We start from the raw sequence: 22,102 nt of genomic DNA, 5'->3' as shown, positions 1-22,102 counted from the left end.
CCTCCTTGTGGTCGCGATTAGTGGTTCTCGCTCTCAATGGGGCGCATGGTAAGTCGTGCGTGGATCGCGAAGAGTAGCATGAGCCTCCACGTGCGGAGTCTCCGCGGTGTCATGCACAACAAGCCACGTGATAAGATGTGCGGATTGACGGTCTCAGAAGCAGAGGCAACTGAGACTTGTCCTCTGCCACCCGGATTGAGGTGAGTAACCGCACCACCACGAGGACCTACTAAGTAGTGGGAATTGGGCATTCCAAATTGGGAGAAAAAACAAAACAAACAACAACAAAAAAAAAAAACATTGTATAACTTTCATGAATGACCCATTAAGCATTATTGCATTATACAACAGTTAATAAACAGTTAAAACTGAAAATACTTTAATGTAGTTATGAATGTCATGAAAGCTTTATTTGAAAGATTTAAATGTTGATGAACTAGCTACTAATCTGTTAATAATTAGGTCTCCCTACAGAATATGTTTGTTAATGGCAAATGTAAGTATAAAGTGCCATCAATATATTATAAGTTTATTAGTGGCTTAAGGAGATCCATCAGGACTGATGTAGTTTGGTGCTGCCTGTAAGGTTAATTTAAGAAATAATAATAATAATTTGAAAAATGTTTATCAGAAAAGATGTAATTTGTCTTGTATGAAGAATCTTTTGTTAATGAATTCTGTAGTCATTTTTAATGCATGCATGCTCCAGTTTTATTAACCTGAACACCGACTGTGCCCCTAAATACCGCTAAGCGCAACATAGAGGTACATGTTGCTCCTTTAAGAGTTCAGAAACTTGATACTGTGTTTGCGCAACAATCAACGCAGCTCGCAGCCGCCAAAGTGTCTAGACGAGCACATGATGGGAATCAACCAATGGCTCCACTGCTCTCCTCAGGGGCCCCGTGTGTGTGTGTGTGTGTGTGTGTGTGTGTGTGTGTGTGTGTGTGTGTGTGTGTGTGTGTGTGTGTGTGTGTGTGTGTGTGTCTGAAGAAGAAAGAGAGTGAAACGGCGAAAGAAACCATCGGAGAATCCCATTAATCTCGACTGAAACACGCAACTAAAGGAGCGGAAACCTCAAGTCATACCACGTCCGTCTATCCACTCGGAATGATCACTTTTCCGTCGCAACACAATCATTTTCTTTCGCGAGAAGCGAGTGGAATGTGAATACAAGGATTATACGGAGATCCATTCATGTGCTCAGCGTCATTAAACTGCTGCAGAGGGTTTGTTAGAGGGGAAAAACGAGTTGAGCTGCACAAAAGGTCTGTTTCGGAGACTACATGCGAAAAGCTTTTTTGTTTTTGAATATTGCGCATTTCGCGTTGTTCAACAGTAAGCCGATTAATAAAGTTTCGCATGCTGACGGGGAATGTTTGCAAACTTGATGCACTGCTTCTTACATAGTGCATTATTGCCATTGCAGTCATCAGTGTTGATACATTGTAGCCCCGGAGTCTAATGTTGGGCTTTGCTCAGGCTCTGCGCCTCTGTGCATGTAAGCACAGATCATTGATGTCGGACAGAGAGCGCAGGAGGGTTCGGAGTCTCCACGGGTCTGACCAAACATAGGGAAAAAACGGATGAAAACTGCTTAAACTGTCGTATGTTCAGGACGAGACGCACGGGTCTGGTTCGGCGACTTTGGAGAAGCCGTTTGCTTACCGCAGGTAAAGAGTGGGGCGATGGAGGTCCGGACGACTGGAGTGACAGCAACCCGGAGAAAATCCCCAGAACGGAATACACACCGGGAACCACTGGGGCCTTTTGCAGCAGACTTGTAGAGAAAAATGGGGAGCCGGGGGTACTTGTTGACCATGAGCGGCGTGGAATCCCCCTGAGCGAGGGCAGGACGGTGACATGCTGTTTGTTTAAAGACTTCCCTAGCGGTAACAGACGTACTTGTCGTGTGGACCATAGAAACCACAACAACTGTGCCAAGGAACGGAAAAGTGGTGCCGTGACCGAGCAAGAGCTGAAGAAGTGCACTTATGCGTTTCTGAAAAGGTTGAAAGAGAAATCTCTGGATGTTTTACTGGAGGCAGTGGAGTCTCAAGGTGGGATGCCGAGTGGATGTGTTCTGGCATCACAGACTGAGGTGCGGGTTGGAGGTCAGCTGGTGTCTCCACAGTACCTGCTGTGTAGGCTGTTCCGCTGGCCCGACCTGCGGCTCTCCTCTCTGCTCAAACCACTCTGTCATTGTCAGAGCTTCAAAGCAGAAGAGAACCAGACACTCAGCTGCTGCAACCCCTATCATTACAGTCGCCTCTGTGGACCAGTTAAGGATGGTAAGGAAAAGTATGTTGTTCGGTGTGAACGGCCCCTAAGGCTTTCAGTGAAATGTTACTTATTCATCTAAGTTTCAAGGAATTTTCTGGGTTCAATAAAAGTCAAGTTCAATCGACAGCATTTGTGGCATAATGTTGAATACCACAAAAAAATATTTTGACTCGTCAATCCTTTCCTTTAAAAAAAAGCAAAAATTGAGGTTACTGTGAGGCACTTACAATGGAAGTGAATGAGGCCAATTTTTGGAGGGTTTAAAGGCAGAAATCTGAAGCTTTTAATTTTATAAAAGCACTTACATTAATTCTTCTTTTAAAACTCATGTATTACTTGAACTGTAAAGTTGTTTAAATCATAATTTTTGCAGTCGTTTTAGGATTTGTTGACATTACATCATTATGGCAACGAAGTTGTTAAATCGGCACTAACTTTACACAGAAAAGGTTAGTAAGTGATGTTGTCACACTAAAATCATATCTCATATTGTTTACATCTTGTGGATATACTTTTGAAACAGTGAGTATTTTAACATTTACAGATTGGCTCCATTCACTTCCATTGTAAGTGCCTCACTTTAACCCAGATTTTTGCTTTTTTTTAAAGAAAAGGAGGGACAGGACTAAATTAATTTGTGTAGTAATCAACATTATGCAACAAATGCTGCCAATTGAGTTTAACTTGTTTTGAACCCGGAATATTCCTTTAACCTACAGGATTACTGTCTTCATTTACGGTGACGGTTATGATTGAAGCATAAAGGTTCTTGATTGTTGTTTGCTGTGTAATTGAAGCACACTATTGTTTCTTAGCTGCACCAAGTAACCAACAAAATGAAGTCCTTTGTACTGGTATACATGTGATTTGACTTGAAGCGTGGGTGAATTTACTTAATGATAGGGAGGGGAGTTGGACAGTGATACTCCTGTTCAGGAAGTGGAAATCCCAACGAGTGTCCCACTGGGATTCTCAATTTCTCAGCTCCCTCCCTATTCACAAGAACACTACCCTGACATTGTGTTCATATGAACAACTCCAGGTTATGAACAGAATTGATTGTACAATTTGTGTTTTTAAGTTAATAATGTCCTGTCTTTCCAAAAATAATAGAAGGCTGTTGTTCTCTACTGTTTTTGAACATTTTCCCCACTGTGAGGATGAGATGAGCCTGGTTTAGTGACAGCAAACCATAAAACTAAAAAATTTGGAAAGTCTTCATTTAATTTACTAATGTAGCTTTTAACATAATGAATTTCTCCTTAGTCTTTGTGTTTTCTGTAAAGAACCTATTCACAGTTTCAGCAAAATGTGTTGCGTAATCATGTGAACAGGACAATTTTGATTGGATTCCATGCATGCTTGACAAATGATTTCTATACCACACTGGGAACATTCTTATTTGTTGTAAAAATGCCAGAGAAACTGTCTCAGTATAAGATCTACAGGTATACAGTTGAAGTCAAAAGTTTACATACACTTAGGTTGAAGTAATTAAAACTCATTTTTTTAACCACTCCACAGATTTAACATTAGTCGTTTAGGACATCTACTTTGTGCATGACATGAGTAATTTTTCCAACAATTGTTTACAGACAGATTGTTTCACTTTTAATTGACTATATCACAATTCCAGTGGGTCAGAAGTTTACAAGTTAACTGTGCCTTTTAAGCAGCTTGGAAAATTCCAGAAAATGATGTCAAGCCTTTAGACAGTTAGCCAATTAGCTTCTGATAGGAGGTGTACTGAATTGGAGGTGTACCTGTGTATGTATTTTAAGGGCTAACTCTTAACTCAGTGCCTCTTTGGTTGACATCATGGGAAAATCAAAAGAAATCAGCCAAGAAAAACCCCAGAAAAAAAATTGTGGATCTCCACAAGTCTGGATCATCCTTGGGAGCAATTTCCAAAGAAATTGTACAAACAGTAGTACACAAGTATAAACACCATGGGACCACGCAGCCATCATACCGCTCAGGAAGGAGACGCATTCTGTCTCCTAGAGATGAACGTAGTTTGGTGCAAAAAGTGCAAATCAATCCCAGAACAACAGCAAAGGACCTTGTGAAGATGCTGGAGGAAACAGGTATACATGTATCTATATCCACAGTAAATGAGTCCTATATCGATATAACCTGAAAAGCTGCTCAGCCAGGTAGAAGGTACTGCTCCAAAACCGCCATTAAAAAAGCCAGACTACAGTTTGCAAGTGCACATGGGGACAAATATCTTACTTTTTGGAGAATTGTCCTCTGGTCTAATGAAATAAAAATTGAACTGTTTGGCCATAATGACCATCGTTATGTTTGGAGGAAAAAGGGTGAGGCTTGCAAGCCGAAGAACACCATCCCAACTGTGAAGCACGGGGGTGGCAGCATCATGTTGTGGGGGTGCTTTGCTGCAGAGAGAGACTGGTGCACTTCACAAAATAGATGGCATCATGAGGAAGGAAAATTATGTGGATATATTGAAGCAACATCTCAAGACATCAGCCAGGAAGTTAAAGCTCGGTCGCAAATGGTTCTTCCAAATGGACAATGACCCCAAGCGTACCTCCAAAGTTGTGGCAAAATGGCTTAAGGACAACAAAGTCAAGGTATTGGAGTGGCCATCACAAAGCCCTGACCTCAATCTGATAGAAAATTTGTGGGCAGAACTGAAAAAGCATGTGAGAGCAAGGAGACCTATAAACCTGACTCAGTTACACCAGTTCTGTCTTGAGGAATCGGCCAAAATTCCAGCAACTTATTTTGAGAAGCTTGTGGAAGGCTACGCAAAACATTTGATGCAAGTTAAACAATTTAAAGGCAATGCTACCAAATACTAACAAAGTGTATGTAAACTTCTGACCGACTGCGAATGTGATTAAATAAATAAAAGATTACATAAATCATTCTCTCTACTATTATTCTGACATTTCACATTCTTAAAATAAAGTAGTGATCCTGACTGACCTAAGACAGGGAATGATTTCTATGATTAAATGTCAGGAATTGTGAAAAACTGAGTTTAAATGTATTTGGCTAAAATAAACTTCTGACTTCAACTGAATGTCTGGTCAAATGGTCAGATAGGCATGGATAGTCAGAGATGTGTTCAGTTTAGAGGGATGCTCATTCAAAAAAACAAGGTTGTGACCCAAGTCTCTCTATTTTCAGACACGCCGCCTCCTCCTTACTCCCATCTCTCTCCCTTATCAGAAAACAAGCCGCTGAGTAAGTAATACAGTTTTCTTCAGTTTAAGTAAGCATCTGTTGATTTGTACTGCTTCTAAAAAATGTACCTCCCTTGATGTGAAGTATGATGTTTAATCCTTTTGTTTAATCACTGTTTTATCCTGACAGTCCCTTTCTAAAACCTTTTGTGTCATCTGTGAGCCTGCATGTCATGTTCTTTAACTGCAGTTAAATGGAAAAAAGTTAAACATTTTCATCTTTCTCTTTCTTGCAGACTCTTCCTTCCTGATACTGCCTTACACAGAAACTGAGGCCACATGTTCACTCAGTGGCATGTCGCAGGACTATTTAGGTTGGTGAAATCTTCAGCAAATTAGTGCATTATAAGTGGAATAAGTACATTCAGTCAGTGGCGAATTCTCAGGGCCAGCAAAGCCTTCTCTGCTGGCCTAAAATGCCAAATAAATACATATTTTTCATCCTTTCATTCTCAATCACCTTTTTTCCTATGTATTTTTAATCACTTTCCACTCTTGATTAATCTACAAACAAATAGAGAAAAATGAAAAGTTTATCAAGTCAGAATTTATTCCTTGATGCTTACAAGCAAAGTGTGACAACTGTTTCACAAATCGCATGCCCAAAGCCAAGCTCGTTAGCCGAAGCAGCACGTGAGTCTGAGCTCCACCCCGTCAGGCCTTCAGAATTTCTGCAGAATCCCTCAACAGTGCAAATGAATGCGCAACTAATGTCAGATTGTCAGATTCATCAGCCAATCAGATCGATTTATTTGTTCTTGGTGGGTGTGATCTTTAGGATATGTCCCGGTCGAGGCCTTCTAGCTGGCCTTAAGTGACGCAATCACGCTTTAAGTGATGTACGTAATTTGAAAGCGAAGAGCGCAAGATCTTGCTGACGAGTCGGCTGTCATCACTTCTGGTATTGCTGTTGAGAAAGAGATCCTTATGGATTTAAAAACCTGAGATGTTCTGCATGATTATGTGATTGCTTAATTTATTAAACAGGAAAGGAGGACTGATTTTCACTTCAAGTAAATTAGGCTGGTTGAGCATTCAGTGTCGGAGCAAGTTTTGAAAAGTAGTGTTGCGTTCCATTCGACTCTGAAAGTCGGATTTTACAACTTCCTACTAGGAAAAGTGCAGTGGAATGCATCTTGAAGTCAGAATTACAACTTGTAGGCTCATGCAGAAATTGTTAACTCTGATTTCGCCGAGATGCAGGGGCATGATGTCACACAAACATGTCCACACTCAGGGAGATATACAAAGTAAGTGATAAACATTCACTTTATTAAGTAATATCGAGTTCGTTTCCACATTACATGATATTAAAGGTTGTTTAACAAACGCCTGCAGAAACAGGTGTATAAAACATTATAATCTTTTAGTAATCATACACCTGAAGCACAAATGCTAGCGCTGCAGGATTGTTTATCAGTTGGGTTGCTAGCAGACATCTCTAAGGAGAGTCAAACCCCTGCTAAGCTAACGGGAGCGTTGCAGTTTTGTTTCCTTAAACGTCATCTTCCGAATATCGGGGAATGGAATGCATTTATCGTCAGAGATATCAGGTAGGAATATCCCTCATTCAACTTGAATGGAACGCAGCGTAACTGTGTACCCTGACAAAACGAAATTTATTGCAAGCAACATTTAAATCGCAAATATTATTAGATTGATTTTCCAGGTATTATAGACCTCCTTGGTAGATTCATATGAAAAATTATGATTTTCGAATGTCTGTTCGGGAGACGTTCATTTCACAAAACAGTCATACTGCAGTTAAAATTAGGCTGTGTTGTTTCAAGTTCTGACTTTCGTGCGTGCGTTTTAAAATGTCAATTGGTATTACTAGTTGCGACATAATGTATGATGCCCAAAGGCATAGGGTGTCTTATTCATTGCGAAACTGTGTTTTCTTAATGACATGTATTATACTGAAGGCCTAGACTTAAAATGCACGGCCCGCCACGGTATTCAGTAACTACTAAGACCCAATGCTTGATATAATAATATAATTAATTTTATACTTAAAGGGATAGTTCACCCCAAAATGGAAAGTCTGTCATAATTTACTTCCCCTAATATTGTGTTCATCCGTGGAACACAATAAAAGATGTTAGACAGTATGTTGTTCTCAGTCACCATTCACTTTTATTGCGTCTGTTTTCCATAAAATGAAAGTGAATGGTGACTGAGACTTTCATTCTGCCTAACATCTCTTTTTTATGTTCCACAGACGAAAGAAAGTCATACAGGTTTGTAACAACATGAGGGTGAGAACATGATGACGAGTTAAGTAAATGTAAATTTTTGGGTGAACTTTCCCAAAAAGGATGCAGTTGAGAGCTGCTAATCAATTACTACGTTTTCATGGACACTAGAAAGCGGCTTATTGCGAGAAAGCAGCGTTCCCGTTTACATGCTTTGTACAAGCGGTGTACTTTTTACGCCCATATACATGCGGCTCGGTCAGTAAGCAGCTTTCTCCACAGCAATGTAATTTCCCCACGATGCTTGTGTAAATAACAAACATGGTATCCAAGGAAGACTTCACTATTTTATTCTCAGTTACTTTGCTTTATTTCAAGATATTCCAGAGTTGTTGCTGTGTTTGTTTCCTTAACTTTCCATTGTGATATGCAGTGGAATTGCCCTGCAATAGTGGGGTTTCCCTCCTACTTAAAACTCCAAAATTTCCCCAGTTTGTGAGTGCATTTGCAAAAGTGAGTGACTGTCAATATTTTACATTGGTGTGTGTAAATGGGTATAGTTTATAGTGTATGTGATTTTCCCACTGTACTCCCAGAAATGTTGAATTCTTTCCACTGTTTTTGCTTATTGTTGGGCTCCATCCTATGACATTTGTTCTCCGGTCTGTTCACATGTGCACACTTCAAAAACCTGTTAGAATGGCCCTTATGTGTTTACATGACCACATAAGCCACGTTCTCCGAGAGAAACCTGGGTGTGACAACCGCTTTCTCTTAATCCCTTAAACGGCGTAAGAAAATTGCCGTTCTCGTTTACATGACATTTCCGAATGCTGCTTTCTACAAAAACCCTGGTATAAACTGTTTTCTTAAATGTGCAGTATGTAAGATTCAGTAACCTTTGTTATTAATGACTTCTGTGGCCGTTAAGTGAACTGCAGCCAGCTACCTGTTGCTCGTGGTCACGCTCGTGCACACACTCCATGACGCGAGCATCGCCCAGAACAATGACGTAACTACAAAGAGACAACGTGATTCACTGGCATCATGCTGACAGATGAGGTAGCATAATTAAAATGACACAGTTATGATTGTTTTACTACAAACTTTGAGACTAAACTAAAACTACTTATCAGCTAACATAGCATACTGATACACACATACAGCTACATACGAACTATACCAGACAGTTTACTGTTGCACTGCACTGTTATGTTGCACTATTGTATGTTTTGTATGTCATATGTTGTACTACGATCAAGAAACCAGCATATTTGCTTAAATATATCCTGTTTACCTGACTTTTAGTATAAAGAGAAGATCGTTGAATTTCCGTTTTTTTGGCTTACTCGGAGTTTGTGTAGGAGTCGGTGTTGTACTGGGAGCCGGACGTTTGCTCGATTCCATCTCTAAAATAACGTTACCTAATGTTGCAGACTGTCTTTTGACACGGAAGAGAAGCTATTACTGTCTGAGGCAAGGCTCTCGGGAGCGCACATAAACGTCACATCCTTTGGATTTTCCCGGCAAAAGCGACCCGCTCCCTTCGCATGTAAATCAGTCTGCAGGCTTTAATAGGCAACCTAGGAAGTCCAGGAAGGGCTCATTTTTTGAGTTGCATTACAAGCCGTTCACAAATTGGCAAAATAAAAAAGGCAAATATTACATGAAAATTGTTACATATTGCACCTTTAAGTGCATGTAAACGTGGTCAATATATCATGTCCAGTGGGTTATTAAAGGCTTATCCATGTATTCCTAGTTTTCTGTAAGCATTGGTCAGCAAAGCATTCCTCTCTCTACTGCAAATACTTAACAAACCTCAGAACACATAAGAAGTCTCAGTGCTTATTTTAAGGTTCTTAAAAAAATTCCTGCTCTTAGGCAACATGTTCATAGTTTTAAGGTTCTTAAACTATAAACATGTTGCCTAAGAGCAGGCATTTGTTTTGTCATACTCTTTCCTTCTTTCTCTTGTTCATTTAGTCCTATTATGAAGCCAAATGCTTTTTGGGGGGTCTGGAGACTGACAGACATACAGCATGTTACTTGCTCTCTTTGTCTCTTGTTTATAGCATTTCTTTCTGTTGTGCTGAATACATGGATTATACTTCCTTCTGATGATTCCAAGTTTCCATTTTTGAATATTGTGCAGCAGATATCTAGAAGTGCTGTATGAAAATAGATTAAAAATTTTTAGACATCATCTACCAGTGTTTCAGCACAGAGGTGAAACTCTCTGTAAATTAGATAATGAGCAACAATGGGCAGTTTTGTCATGAGACTGACTGGGGGACTCAGAGCCTCCTGCTCTCTTATCTGCTGTGTCTCCCAGCACTGCAGCGATTACTGAGCATTTAGAAGTCTGAAGACGGGGAACAAGATACTATTTTGGTGTGTCACATACGTTCTTGCCTCCATTATTTTCATGTTGTTGCTTCCTGCTGAGTTTTGCAATGCAGGCCCTGGCACAGCCAGCCAGTCACATTTTAAAATAAGCTTTAAATTACAGGCATCGCTGTGGCTTTCCTTCTTCCTGACAGAGCGCAGGCCAACACACAATTTAACTAATGAAATCCTGACTATCTCTGCAGAGATTCTTTACAGATGTTGACAAAGAATTACTCTATAAATTGTTGGAAAATTATTTGCTCCTGTTTTTGGAGGAACACACATTCAAGTTTAAATTCTCATTAATTTTGGCTGATTTGATGTAATGTGTTTATGTGGGATTTGTGTGTGTTCCTATCTATAGGAACTGTATGGATATTTGTCTCGGTGTCTCGTCAGTGTTGTGACAGAAACAAATCATTTTGCTTTCTCATCCTGACATGGGCTGTTAGTTTCATCTTAGATAGGGATCAATATGCAGTATATTCTCTCACCACAAGTTCATCATTCAGATGAATGAGCTACAAAATGACTTGCAAAAAAGTACTTCAAAGAATCATGATATGCTTACCCAACCATACTGTAGATAAGGATTTGCGCTGACTACTGCCAGACTACTATGTTTTATTACAATAAAAATGAAACTCAAGGGCTATTTTGGAATATTCCTTTAGATTCACGTGAAAAGTTGGCTTATTTTTGGAACCAAGCAATTTCGAGCAGTGCTATTGTTGTAGAATTTGGAAATGATTTAAAGTTCTCTGGCAGTTCTCATTGTGGCATTTTCATTATCACCCCTCTACGCTCCCTCAGCCTCTCACTGGCACAGTGGAAGGGTCTAATATGTGGAGGGAGATCTAGTATTTGGCACAGCAGGACAGACAAGACTCCATCCTCTCCTCCTCCCTCTAATTCTGTGGTGTTGGATTAGGCACACAAGCACCAATAATGCTTTAGCAGGCACTAACAACTGTGCATGCAACACATTGCTTATAAGTAACATTAAAAACAAGATAGGTAAAGTTGTTCATAACAAACTTTAATGTTGGCTTGGCAAAGCCTTGTCTGAAAGCTTGAACTAGTTTTAAAAGTTTTAAGTTAGATTATTGTACAGACATTACAGTAAGACAAACAGCCAACTAGCTAGATAGTCATATAGACGGTCAGATAAACCATCACACTCTCACGGCGAATCGTGAGGATTCATATGACTTTTTTAAATTTGGCTAATTCGTATGATATCGTGCGTCTGCACTCGTTTGAATTCCTATGATATTCTCTACAGCCAATGACGTCGCTGAACATCGTTTCCATCTAATACGTGACAGTTTCTTGCTTCAGTCACACACAAAAGCTTCCTATCATGTTTACACACTCTACTGATTGGTTAAGTTTAGATAAGGTGTTTGGGTAAGGGCATAATATTAATAAGTTTGTCCTTAATGCCTCGTGTGCGGATCTCGCGCTTTCTTCCGCATTAGACTTCTGGCAATTTGCACGTGATGAAGTCATATGAGTTTATGCAAACAACATCGTGCGAGACCATACGAAAAAGCCAACTCGTAAATTATGTACGACTTGGGTTGGATAAACCATCAGATAGATAGTTAGGATAGAGAAAGAGAGAAAGAGAGAGAGTAACTTAACACATTAAAAGCCTAGTGTGGGTTTGTTTACATTTTACATTTTTGACAGTTGCAGTTTGAATTAGCAAGCATTCCATTGGCCCTTTTGAACATTCCATTATTGTTTATGGGATTTATCAAATTTTTTTTTGTCTGCTGTGCAAAAAAACGTAAGTTCGTTAAGTTAGGAAAGACACAGCACACTATTCCGGAACAGTCTGAAGGTCTGCCAAGTTTGGTGGATGTAGCTTGACAGCTCTAGGAGGAGTTAGTGTTAGAAATTTTGATACTTGTTTTGGGATTTTGAAAAAAATCATCAAGCCAACATTAGTACTCAAGAAGAGTGTGAAATTTCCTGCAACTTTACTATAATCAATTACAGTTTCGCTATTGTTTTCAGAATTTTACTTGCAAGTATGTGATTTGCTTGTGATTAGTTCAAGATTAGTTTGAAGGATTAAAATAATGGAGAAAGTTAAATATAAGACGTTTACATTCTCAGCTGCCTTTTCTGATGCTTTCTTTGTAGGTCTGTGCATTGTTTTTCCATCGTTTTGATTTTAAATCTAGAAATTTCTGTGGAAATTATCTTATTCTTCTCTTTCCCATGCCTGTGTTGATTTGTGTGTATTTGGAACCACACACTAAGTCTATGACCGGAGAATCAGAGATAACGATCGTGTATTTCTGTACCCCTCCTTAAACAAAACTTACTTCATTAACAGTGTGTCCTCTGCAATCTGATTGGGCCAGAGAGGGTTGAGACTGAGCAGAATGGGGGCACAGGCTCAGGGCTTTAGATCCTCTCTCTCAATAGAGCCTGTGAAGCAAAATAATGCCATCAGTCTGTGTTTGAGTTAATCAGACTGGATAGGCTAGCGGCTGGGGGGTCAGGGGTTCGCGGGCCTTCACTGAGTGGTCAGAGAGCTGAATGCTGGCCCTCGGAGGGGGAGAGGGGGCCCCAGAGAGAGGAATGCTAGGGCAAGAGTGGGGGGTGTTAGAGTCAGAGATGACAGATTTGGGCCTGTTAGTGGGGGTCATTGCTTCTTCAGTTTCAAATGCTCTTCTGATAGAATTGGAGATTTCGACAATAAATGTGCTCTCTGTAATATTAAAAAGAATAAGAGAGCTAATATGGGTGTGCCCAAAACATTGACATTATTTGTCATGACAACATGTTAGTGTAGAAATAAGTGCGGAAATACTTAGGAACACTATTTTTGGGACTGTAGAGGCTTTCAGAACTACACATTCTGATGTTACTCTACAATAAACTCTTTTACATTGCTTATTATGAAGGAGTTATCACAACATCTTATAGCATTTTTCGTGCTGACTTAAGAAAAAAACGTTTTTTTCAACTTTTACTAACAAAGTGAAAAATAAAATAAAAAATACTGCAGCTAGACACACTCATTTGTTGAGGTGGAAAAAAAAAAACTGTTAAAGGGATACTTTACCCAACAATGAAAATTCGGTCATCATCATGTTGTTCCAAACATGTATGACTTTCTTTCTTCTGTAGAACACAAAAGGAAATGCTGTGCAGTATGTTAGTCTCAGTCTCCATTCACTTTCATTGCAGCTTGGAGAGGGCTTTTTTCCATACTGTGAGAGTGAATGGTGACTGAGGCCATGCTGATTAGTATGGAAGTGGCCTGAGGCTGTCATTCTGCCTGAAATTATGTTTTGTGTTCCATGGAAAAAGAGATATGGTCATTGTTTTAGAACAACATCAGAGTTATCAAATGATAACAACATTTCCTTTTTGGGTGAACTTTCCCTTTAAAATCTAGTTTTCTGCTGTGTTTTCTGTGCTATGGTGTCCTTAAATGAAATTCAAGTTTCTTTCATTGTGTTTTCTCTCCTCAGATGCGAATATGTCTCCCTCCTCCCTGGCACAGAATCACTGGTGTAACGTGGCATACTGGGAGCTTCGCACACGCGTGGGCCGTCTGTACCCAGTGCACGATGCCTCGCTTAGCATCTTCTTTGACCTACCTCAGGGTACAGGCTTATGCTTGGGCCTGCTCCCGCTCTCTCCTCGCTCCACCTCCGTCCAGCGCACCCGTGGCAAGATCGGACACGGCATCCTCCTCAGCAAAGAGCCAGATGGAGTTTGGGCCTACAATCGTAGTCAGCACCCTATTTTTGTGAATTCACCTACTCTGGAGCATCAGCCCTACCTGAGTTTGACTGTGAGGAGAGTCATGCCAGGCTACTCCATTAAGGTTTTTGACTATGAGAAGTCATGCCAAATTCAACATCCCAGGGATTTGGCACACCTTGAAGGGCCATATGACCCAAACAGTGTGAGGATCAGTTTTGCCAAGGGCTGGGGACCATGCTACTCAAGACAGTTTATTACATCATGTCCGTGCTGGTTGGAGATTTTGCTCAACAAACACAGATAGCATACACACACACACAAACAAATGCAAACACATACTTTACTCTTACCACATCCTGCACACACTCACTACATACACTCACAACCCCAAATGTAATCTATCTAAATTTAATATAAACTTTTATATAAACGTATTATATGGAATACTTGTAAATACTGAGTCATTTTTACAGCATAATTATTTATGTATGGTGCAATGTGTTTATGGATGGACAGAGGAAATAAAAACAAAGGAAATGCACTTTGGATTTCTGTGTGTTATAATGTGCCGTTTTTACTAAAGAGTTTACTTTTGAACTTAGTTTTAGTAAATAATTGTAATATCTTCAATAACCACAGGATACGTCTCATAGGCTAATTAATAATTAGGTATTTTTGAAATACTGGTTCTCCTGATTATTTTTCTTAGAGTTCTTGGTTCAGTGCAATTAAACAACTGAGTTGAAGCTTAAAATACTATTTGTAAATAAGATTAATTACACAAGCCAACAAGCTGATGTTTATATGTGAAAACTATAGAAAATAACAACAGATGTCTTATAATAACTATAATAATATGATGTATAAACAGGAAATCAATATCTGTGTTCAGGTGTGTTGTCTGTTTGTTGCTGGGCTGCCGGATGAGGGTTGATTTAATTTAAACTCAGAAGATAGCATAAATCTAACCTTTAATTCAATTTCATCCTTATTATCAGTGCTGGTCAAAATGATCACTAATTTACCACTAGATCTTTTGACTTTGATAACAGATTTGATGTTTAGCTGACTTTTCATAAATAAATCTATATCAGTGTATATTATTTGTATATCCAAAACTGAGAAAACCACAGTAAAATATTGGGAACACTACAATAAGGTTGCATTTGTTAATATTAGTTAATTACATTAGGTAACATAAACTAACAACAATACTTTCATAGCACTTATTAATCTTGGTTAATGTTAATTTCAACATATAGTAATACATTTTAAAAATTCAAAGTTGTATCAAGTATAGTTAATGCATTATTAACTTATATGAACTAACAATAAACAATTGTATTTTTATGAATTAACATGAACTAAGATGAACAAATAGAACCCTACTGTAAAGTGTTACCAAAATATTTTACATGTCAAGCTTCTGAGGTTGTCATTTGGATCAAAATAATTTGTAAGTTCACAATTGCTCAAGGCTCAAGTACTTAATTTTTCAGTGGAATATAGAATTTGTTCCTCATACCATCTCAAAAACATCAGATAGTCTCCACAGAATACAACTTTTTAATTCCATTGTTTAAAGAACACTTTCATTGTGCTCACACATTACATTAAGGTTCAGATCTCTGCCTCTCCCATGTTGCAATGCACAACTGTTCTCTTTGGGTTCTGGGGAAACTTTCTTTTAGCGCTGTTGTTTGTTCTAGAGGGCGACCGCGCAGTGGCTAGCTTACTCAGCAGTCTGCCTGGCCCCACCTCATCCCTTTTAAAACAGGACTTCCAGAAAGCAACATAGACATTATCCCTGCGCCATGCTGCCCCGGCCGCCCAGCTCCAGACACATTCTTCAGCCCTGTGAATGCCATATTATGACTATGGAGACAGAGAAGAAAAAATGGCACCTTTGAACATTTGTATCTGTGCAGAGAAACGGAAAAATAAATAATTCAGGAAAAGGCCCCATGAATGGGTGCATTTGCATTTAGTAGGTTTTTCTCCCTAAGAGCTGATGCTGCTGTTTAGGGAGGCTTTGAATAGAATGAATGTATGCCTCATTTTTTCACATTTATCAGGGTTCAGCAATTAACATGATTCTGCATAAATACAACGGTGCAATCACTATCAAATAATAAATGTTTTTATAGTCTGTTCTCCTATATAAGTCTAAGCATGAATTTTTGCAGTTGTTTATTTCTAATTGATCTTATTTGTCACATTGTAGAAGCAGAATGGCTCTCAGCTGTGTTTCTACATGAGGTTTCTTTCTAGCTGTGGTGTTTTTAACTCCATGGTGGGCTGACCTCACAGTGAACTGAATTTTTGAGTGGTGATTTTGGCTCAGCTAATGCAGCTCTAATTAACCAAACCAGATCGTACCAGTTCAGGATTCATTTGAGCATTTAGAAAGAATAATCTAAAATATTTGCCCTTTTATATATGCAAACTAGTTTATATTCCTAAAGAATGTTTGGTCTACCATTCTAGCATTCTATCATATAAGAAAGGGCTTATGGAAAACAGCTGAATTTCCTTAAGATGCCTATTGTAATTAAACAGTGTATCTTGCTTTGGCAATCTTGCTCTGAGTTGAAGATAATAAAAATAGAAAGTTCAAATTAATCAAAACATTTCAAACATTTTTAACTTAACAGATTTTACATTGTAAGAACCACAAACACTAATTAGACTAACACTGTATTTTCATTTTTAAAAAAAAGAAAGAAAAAAGAGAGACAGACAATCATTAAATAACTTTTGGGAACTTTTGGAAAGTTCTGCTGATCTACCATATCGCCATCATTTTTGAAATGCCATCAACAATGTGCAGGTCAGTAAATTAACTATTGCTTAGAAACCAAAAATCACAGGACTTAATGACTACAGACCTGTCACCCTGACGTCTGTGGCCATGAAATTATTTGAGAGACTGGTTTTGGCCCACCTGAAGAACATCACTGGACCCTTTCTAGATCCCCTTCAATTTGCTTATCGAGCAAACAGGTCTGTGGATGATGCAGTCAACATGGGATTGCATCATATCCTGCAACATCTGGACAGACCAGGGACATATGCAAGGATCCTTTTTGTGGACTTCAGTTTGGCTTTCAACACCATCATCCCAGCTATATCCAGAATAAATTACACCAACTCTCTGTTCCCATGTCTATCTGTCAGTGGATTACCAGCTTTCTGACGGACAGGCAGCAGCTTGCGAGACAGGGGAAATTCACTTCCAGCACCTGTACAATCAGCACTGGTGCCTCCCAGGGATGTGTGCTCTCCCCACTACTCTTCTCCCTCTACACCAATGACTGCATCGCCAAGGACCCCTCTGTCAAGCTCCTGAAGTTTGCAGACGACACCACTGTCATCGGCCTCATCCGAGATGATGATGAGTCTGCATACAGAAGGGAGGTTGAACAGCTGGTTGTCTGGTGCAGTCAAAACAACCTTGAGCTGAACACGCTCAGAACGGTGGAGATCATTGTGGACTTTAGGAGGAACACCCCAACACTGACCCCCCTCACCATTCTAAAACAGCACTGTGGCAGCAGTGGAGTCTTTCAGGTTCCTGGGCACTACCATCCCCCCCCCCCTTCAAGAACTACACACTTCCAGAGTGAGGAAAAAGGCTGGAAAAATCACTGTGGACCCCACTCACCCTGCCCAGTACCTTTTTGAACTGTTGCCTTCTGGCCGACGCTTCAGAGCTCTGAGCACCAGAACCATCAGGCACAGGAACAGTTTTTCCCTCAGGCTATCCATCTCATGAACAGTTAAATTGCCCCACTGAGCAATAACTATGTGCAACTATGGGGGGGGGGGGGGGAATAGCAAAACATTTGCACTGTACATAACAGATAACAGATTTGTATTAGATTGCACTACGTATGTGTATGTGTGTATGTATGTATGTGTGTGTCTGTGTGTGTATGTACGTATGTGCATAACTATTTTTTATTTTTTATTATTATCTATGTCTTGCTGCTGTTTTTGTATTGTTTTTGTATTGTTGTACACTGGAAGCTCCTGTCACCAAGACAAATTCCTTGTAGGTATAAGCATTCTTGGCAATAAAGCTCATTCTGATTCTGAAAAAAAAAGAGAAGGAAATCTTTTGATTAAGTCTTTCTGTGTACATCTGGTCTAAAACTTTTTTCTGTTGTTTTCAAAGGATCAACCTATGGGACAATAGGCCCTTAGGGAGAGCACTAAATCATAATAAACCAACAAATGGAGAGTGGTGCCATTGTGACATCATGCAAGATATTTAATTACATATCACAGCTGATTCATTTTTTCCACAAGGCCCCTTTTCCTCCTCTTAATTCCCATACAGTCTCAAAAATGTGAAGCATGGTTGATGAAATAAGAGGAGACAGCAACATAGATCATTCTGTCATCAGGTAATATCTAAATATAATATTCAGACGTTATTGTCTTTCACCCTTTTTTCCTCCATTTAAATCTCTCACCAGTCAATATAACTAAATAGATTATTTAAAGAACATATATCTAAGAATGTAATGTGCCTATGTCTGTGATATATAAGTTTATGTGTGTTGTGTCCTTGGCGTGTAGACGTATTGGTGTTTATTCCTAATCCTGTCTCTGTTTTGTTTCTTTAAGCACTATGTCTGTCAGCCACTGTAGTAATTATAGTGAGACTGAAAGCCTGGCTCAGGACAGCCCTCTCCTTAAACATCCTTCAGACACAACATTGCTAGACCCAGATCCTGAAACCATTTACCAACCCTTTCACTTCTTTCAAAATGTCTCCTTTCTTTTTACTCTCATCTCTGCTATATCCTTCTTTACTTTATTTTCTTCCATGATTGTCTTCTTTCTCTGTCCTTCTATATGCAGACTGTTTTCTACCCTCTTTTAAATTTCAAAAGCATTTGAAATTACCATTGGATAAGCATCTGTCTAGGGAGGCAGTTTCTTTTTGTGGCTATTTTGCATCTGAGTAAAAATTATTTGACTTTGCTTCATCATAGAATTTTGAATTATTGCTTTTTTTATAGGCTTGCAGGGTCGTACAATTATATTTAAAAAAAAATGCAATATATATTGTGTACTTTATGAATGAGTGAGCCACTGAAGACCGTTCAGCATTTCCTGTCGATAGCTCTGCAACAGAGAAATCAATATGGTCCCCATAGAGCCAGACACACTTCTGCTGTTCAGCTCCAGCATTTATCAGACATGGCCTCAGACAGGCCACAGTGATATATAAAGACAATCTATTCTTCAATTTATTCCTGATAGCCAAAAAAAAAAAAAAAAAAAAAAAAAAAAAAGCTGTGTATGTGTGTGTCTCCCAATGAGTGACTATTAAAACCTCTTCAACTCTGGGGCATTTTTGGGCTTCCACCTGCAATTTACACACTCAAATTTAAAAGCTCACATTTACTAATTCTGTGGACTAATTGCCAAAAATTTGTCTATTTTTTAGAACCCACCTCCTCCCCAATTAAATGAAAAAGACTCAAATTATTCATAAATAATATTGTATATGTTTACAATCTTATGATGAATAGAATTCTTTTTTATAATTTTTTTTTTCTTCTCCTAACTTTGTAAGCATGTAATACTGGTTCTGTTCACTCCATCTCCCTCCAAAAAGTCTTATTTTATTCCACTAGATGACAGTAAGTAATAGAACATTTTTTCCTCTACACCCTTCCTCCACAAAATGCCAATCTGAAATGTAGGTGGCACACATTTTATACCTCACAGATGTGCTTGTCCATAGACATTCAGCCTAATTTTCAGTTCATGCACCATCCCCTTTATTTCATAGAATATCTCGGCCTCTGAGTGGAATAGAAGCTCAATTTAGTTTTCATTAGAAAGCTGAGATCCTCCCCTTTTTTGTTAAGCATGCTTTTCCTGCTGGACTGCATATTTTGTTCTGGACATCTAAGATATAACATTGGATTATTCTCTCAAGCAAGCTCACAGACAAGTAAAAAATAAATTTTTAGAAAACGGCATATAACAGATATTTAGCTATTTGGGGCTTACAGCAGCAGTAATTGGCACAAAAAAGAGACGCTTGTATTTGATGTCTTACAAATATCATATTTCACTTTGTGATTCTTTTGAAAATCTTTCAAAATGCAGTATTATGGCAACAAAATAATCTGTACATTCGCATTCCTGAGAATGAGAGCTTTCAATTGATATATGATTTGTCTATTTAAGTGCTATTTGAAAGACTTTTATATTAATTTTAATAGTTCTACCCCATGACCTCTAGGTGGCGCTGATTTATGACTTGAATGTTCTCAGGCCTTATTTTGTTATTTTATGTAACATAAATGCAGAAGTGATTATTTAGGTTATTTATAAAACATTTAGATTCAAAGCTTTCAAACAATACCCCAAATGCCTGTCCTATGAATTTGGAGACATGAACATTTTAAGCGTTAACTTTTTTCACGACATAGTGCCCCCTTTTGGACCCGCCGGCGGATCCACAGAGTTGAAGAAGTTTTATCTGTCATAATCCTTTTATAGTTTAATGTTCATCACAGAATGTCTTCTTTTTTATTATTATTAACAAACTGACTGAACTTGTCCATAATTCTCTGTGAACATGCAGTGAATTTCCCCAGATATTTCTGCAGGGTTAGATAATTCAACTTAACTCAATACAAGTCAATTGAGTTCTGTCAAGGACTTATGGGTTACACAGTGCCAGTACGACGTTAGATGAAAGTCTCTTATGACTGCAAATACTGTACCTGCTTATCTTGTTCTATGTTGCATTATTTTAACTATTTTGAGCCTAAATATGTAAGGCTATCTTTCAAATGACAATATTTTTGGGGTTACATTTTCATTACATGAAAATTACATTGTGAATTATAATGTATGAATTTGTATAATGTGTTTTTTGTTTTTTTCCTCAATGAAATGTAGTGTTAAGATGCACTCTACCCCCAGCAAGCACTCTTTCTCTCTCTCACTCGCTCTCTCTTTCTCTCTATTTTCTCACATTTGCTCTCACTCTCTCTCTTTCCACAGGAGGATCGGATTTTCTCAAGTCTCCAGGAGGGCAGTCGGCCGGCAGACGGACTGGCTCCACACCAGACTGGGCATCCATACACAGCCAGACATTTTCTCATCTGTTTTACTTTCACTCACCTCAGCTAAACATGCTTGTTGCTACAGTACCAAACATTCTCACACATACATACAGTACATATATATATATATATATATACTCTATTTGGGCTTTGCATTGCAAAGAGACTAACTGTGAAAGCATCCATCCACACAATGCTAACTTATGAAGATATGAGGGTCAAAATGAAGGGTAAAACATACATAGGCGAGGTACATGGTGCCAGGGTTTGAGAGTGTGGCCTCACTGGACAGAAACTGCCTTGGACTAGTTTGAACCACAAATTGTGGTCCTTGAAATGGGATAAGAAACCTCCTTGAAAACGAACACATAAAAAACCCTAGAAATGCAATTTTTCATTAAATGAACTAATATAAATACGTTTTTACGTGAATTCATGACTTAATAATGAGCTTCATTCTACAAAACACAATGCATTATAATGCGTGAAATACATTAATCTGTGTCATTTTGTCAAAACATGTTTTGAAAGCGAATCTTAAACATCATTCTTCTCACCTCTCTGTATCTCTCATCATCTTCTACATAATCATCATCTCTCTCAATGAAACCAGAGTGGGGGGCATTCCTTCTTAAAATGGCTCCCTGTTCCTCTTTCTCATCCTGTCGTGTTATTGAAGCAGTATTTCAGGCCTGTCATAGAGTCCCTCATGGGTAAAGTGTCATAACTACTTAAATAAGTGTCTCCATGTGAGTAAGGTCCTAATATACCACCGCATTATAATCTCAAACAGCTCTTTATTGTGTGTTTTGTATTTGTTTGATTTATTTTCCATACTGCATTGTATAACTTAAACAGCAACGAAATGATTATCTATTATCAAATTACATTTTCAGAGATATCGTTCTGTATGGCCTTTTGAGGGGCAGCAAGGCCTTTATTAGATTTTATTCTGTCATCAATTGTCAGCACTTGCTGCCACCTAGTGGTGTCTGAACAAAACATACAACAGGACAATCCTCTGGCATCAAGTTTTGGCTACCAGCCAGTATTTTCCTGGAAGCAAGAACATAGATTTCAATAATCAAAATCAAAACCAATAATCAAAATAAGCAAGTACAACCCCCTCCAATATTTATATCATGATCAATGGAAACATGTAAATGCTTCACAATGCAACCCC

The 22,102-nt window shown here is 38.7% G+C and overlaps 1 protein-coding gene across 1 annotated transcript; it reads left to right on the top strand.

Moving 5' to 3' along the window:
• Positions 1-916: 916 nt before the first annotated feature.
• On the top strand, positions 917-14,360 carry LOC127453839 (mothers against decapentaplegic homolog 6-like). The gene is made up of 4 exons (XM_051720565.1): positions 917-2,291; positions 5,443-5,499; positions 5,735-5,812; positions 13,582-14,360. The coding sequence occupies exons 1-4, from the start codon at positions 1,610-1,612 to the stop codon at positions 14,121-14,123; spliced, it is 1,359 nt and encodes a 452-aa protein (XP_051576525.1). The 5' UTR covers positions 917-1,609; the 3' UTR covers positions 14,124-14,360.
• The last annotated feature ends 7,742 nt before the right edge of the window (positions 14,361-22,102 follow it).

This window comes from Myxocyprinus asiaticus, chromosome 2 (genome assembly GCF_019703515.2).
Source record: "Myxocyprinus asiaticus isolate MX2 ecotype Aquarium Trade chromosome 2, UBuf_Myxa_2, whole genome shotgun sequence".
NCBI lineage: Eukaryota > Metazoa > Chordata > Actinopteri > Cypriniformes > Catostomidae > Myxocyprinus > Myxocyprinus asiaticus.
The sequence above is the reverse complement of the archived record's forward strand: the minus strand, read 5'-3'. Positions and strand labels throughout refer to the sequence as shown.

Coding starts and splice junctions, on each gene's coding strand:
- LOC127453839 (XM_051720565.1), top strand. CDS start 1,610: ATGTTCAGGACGAGACGCACGGGTCTGGTTCGGCGACTTTGGAGAAGC. Junction 2,292..5,442: donor CTGTGGACCAGTTAAGGATG/GTAAGGAAAAGT, acceptor CTCTATTTTCAG/ACACGCCGCCTCCTCCTTAC. Junction 5,813..13,581: donor CATGTCGCAGGACTATTTAG/GTTGGTGAAATC, acceptor TTCTCTCCTCAG/ATGCGAATATGTCTCCCTCC.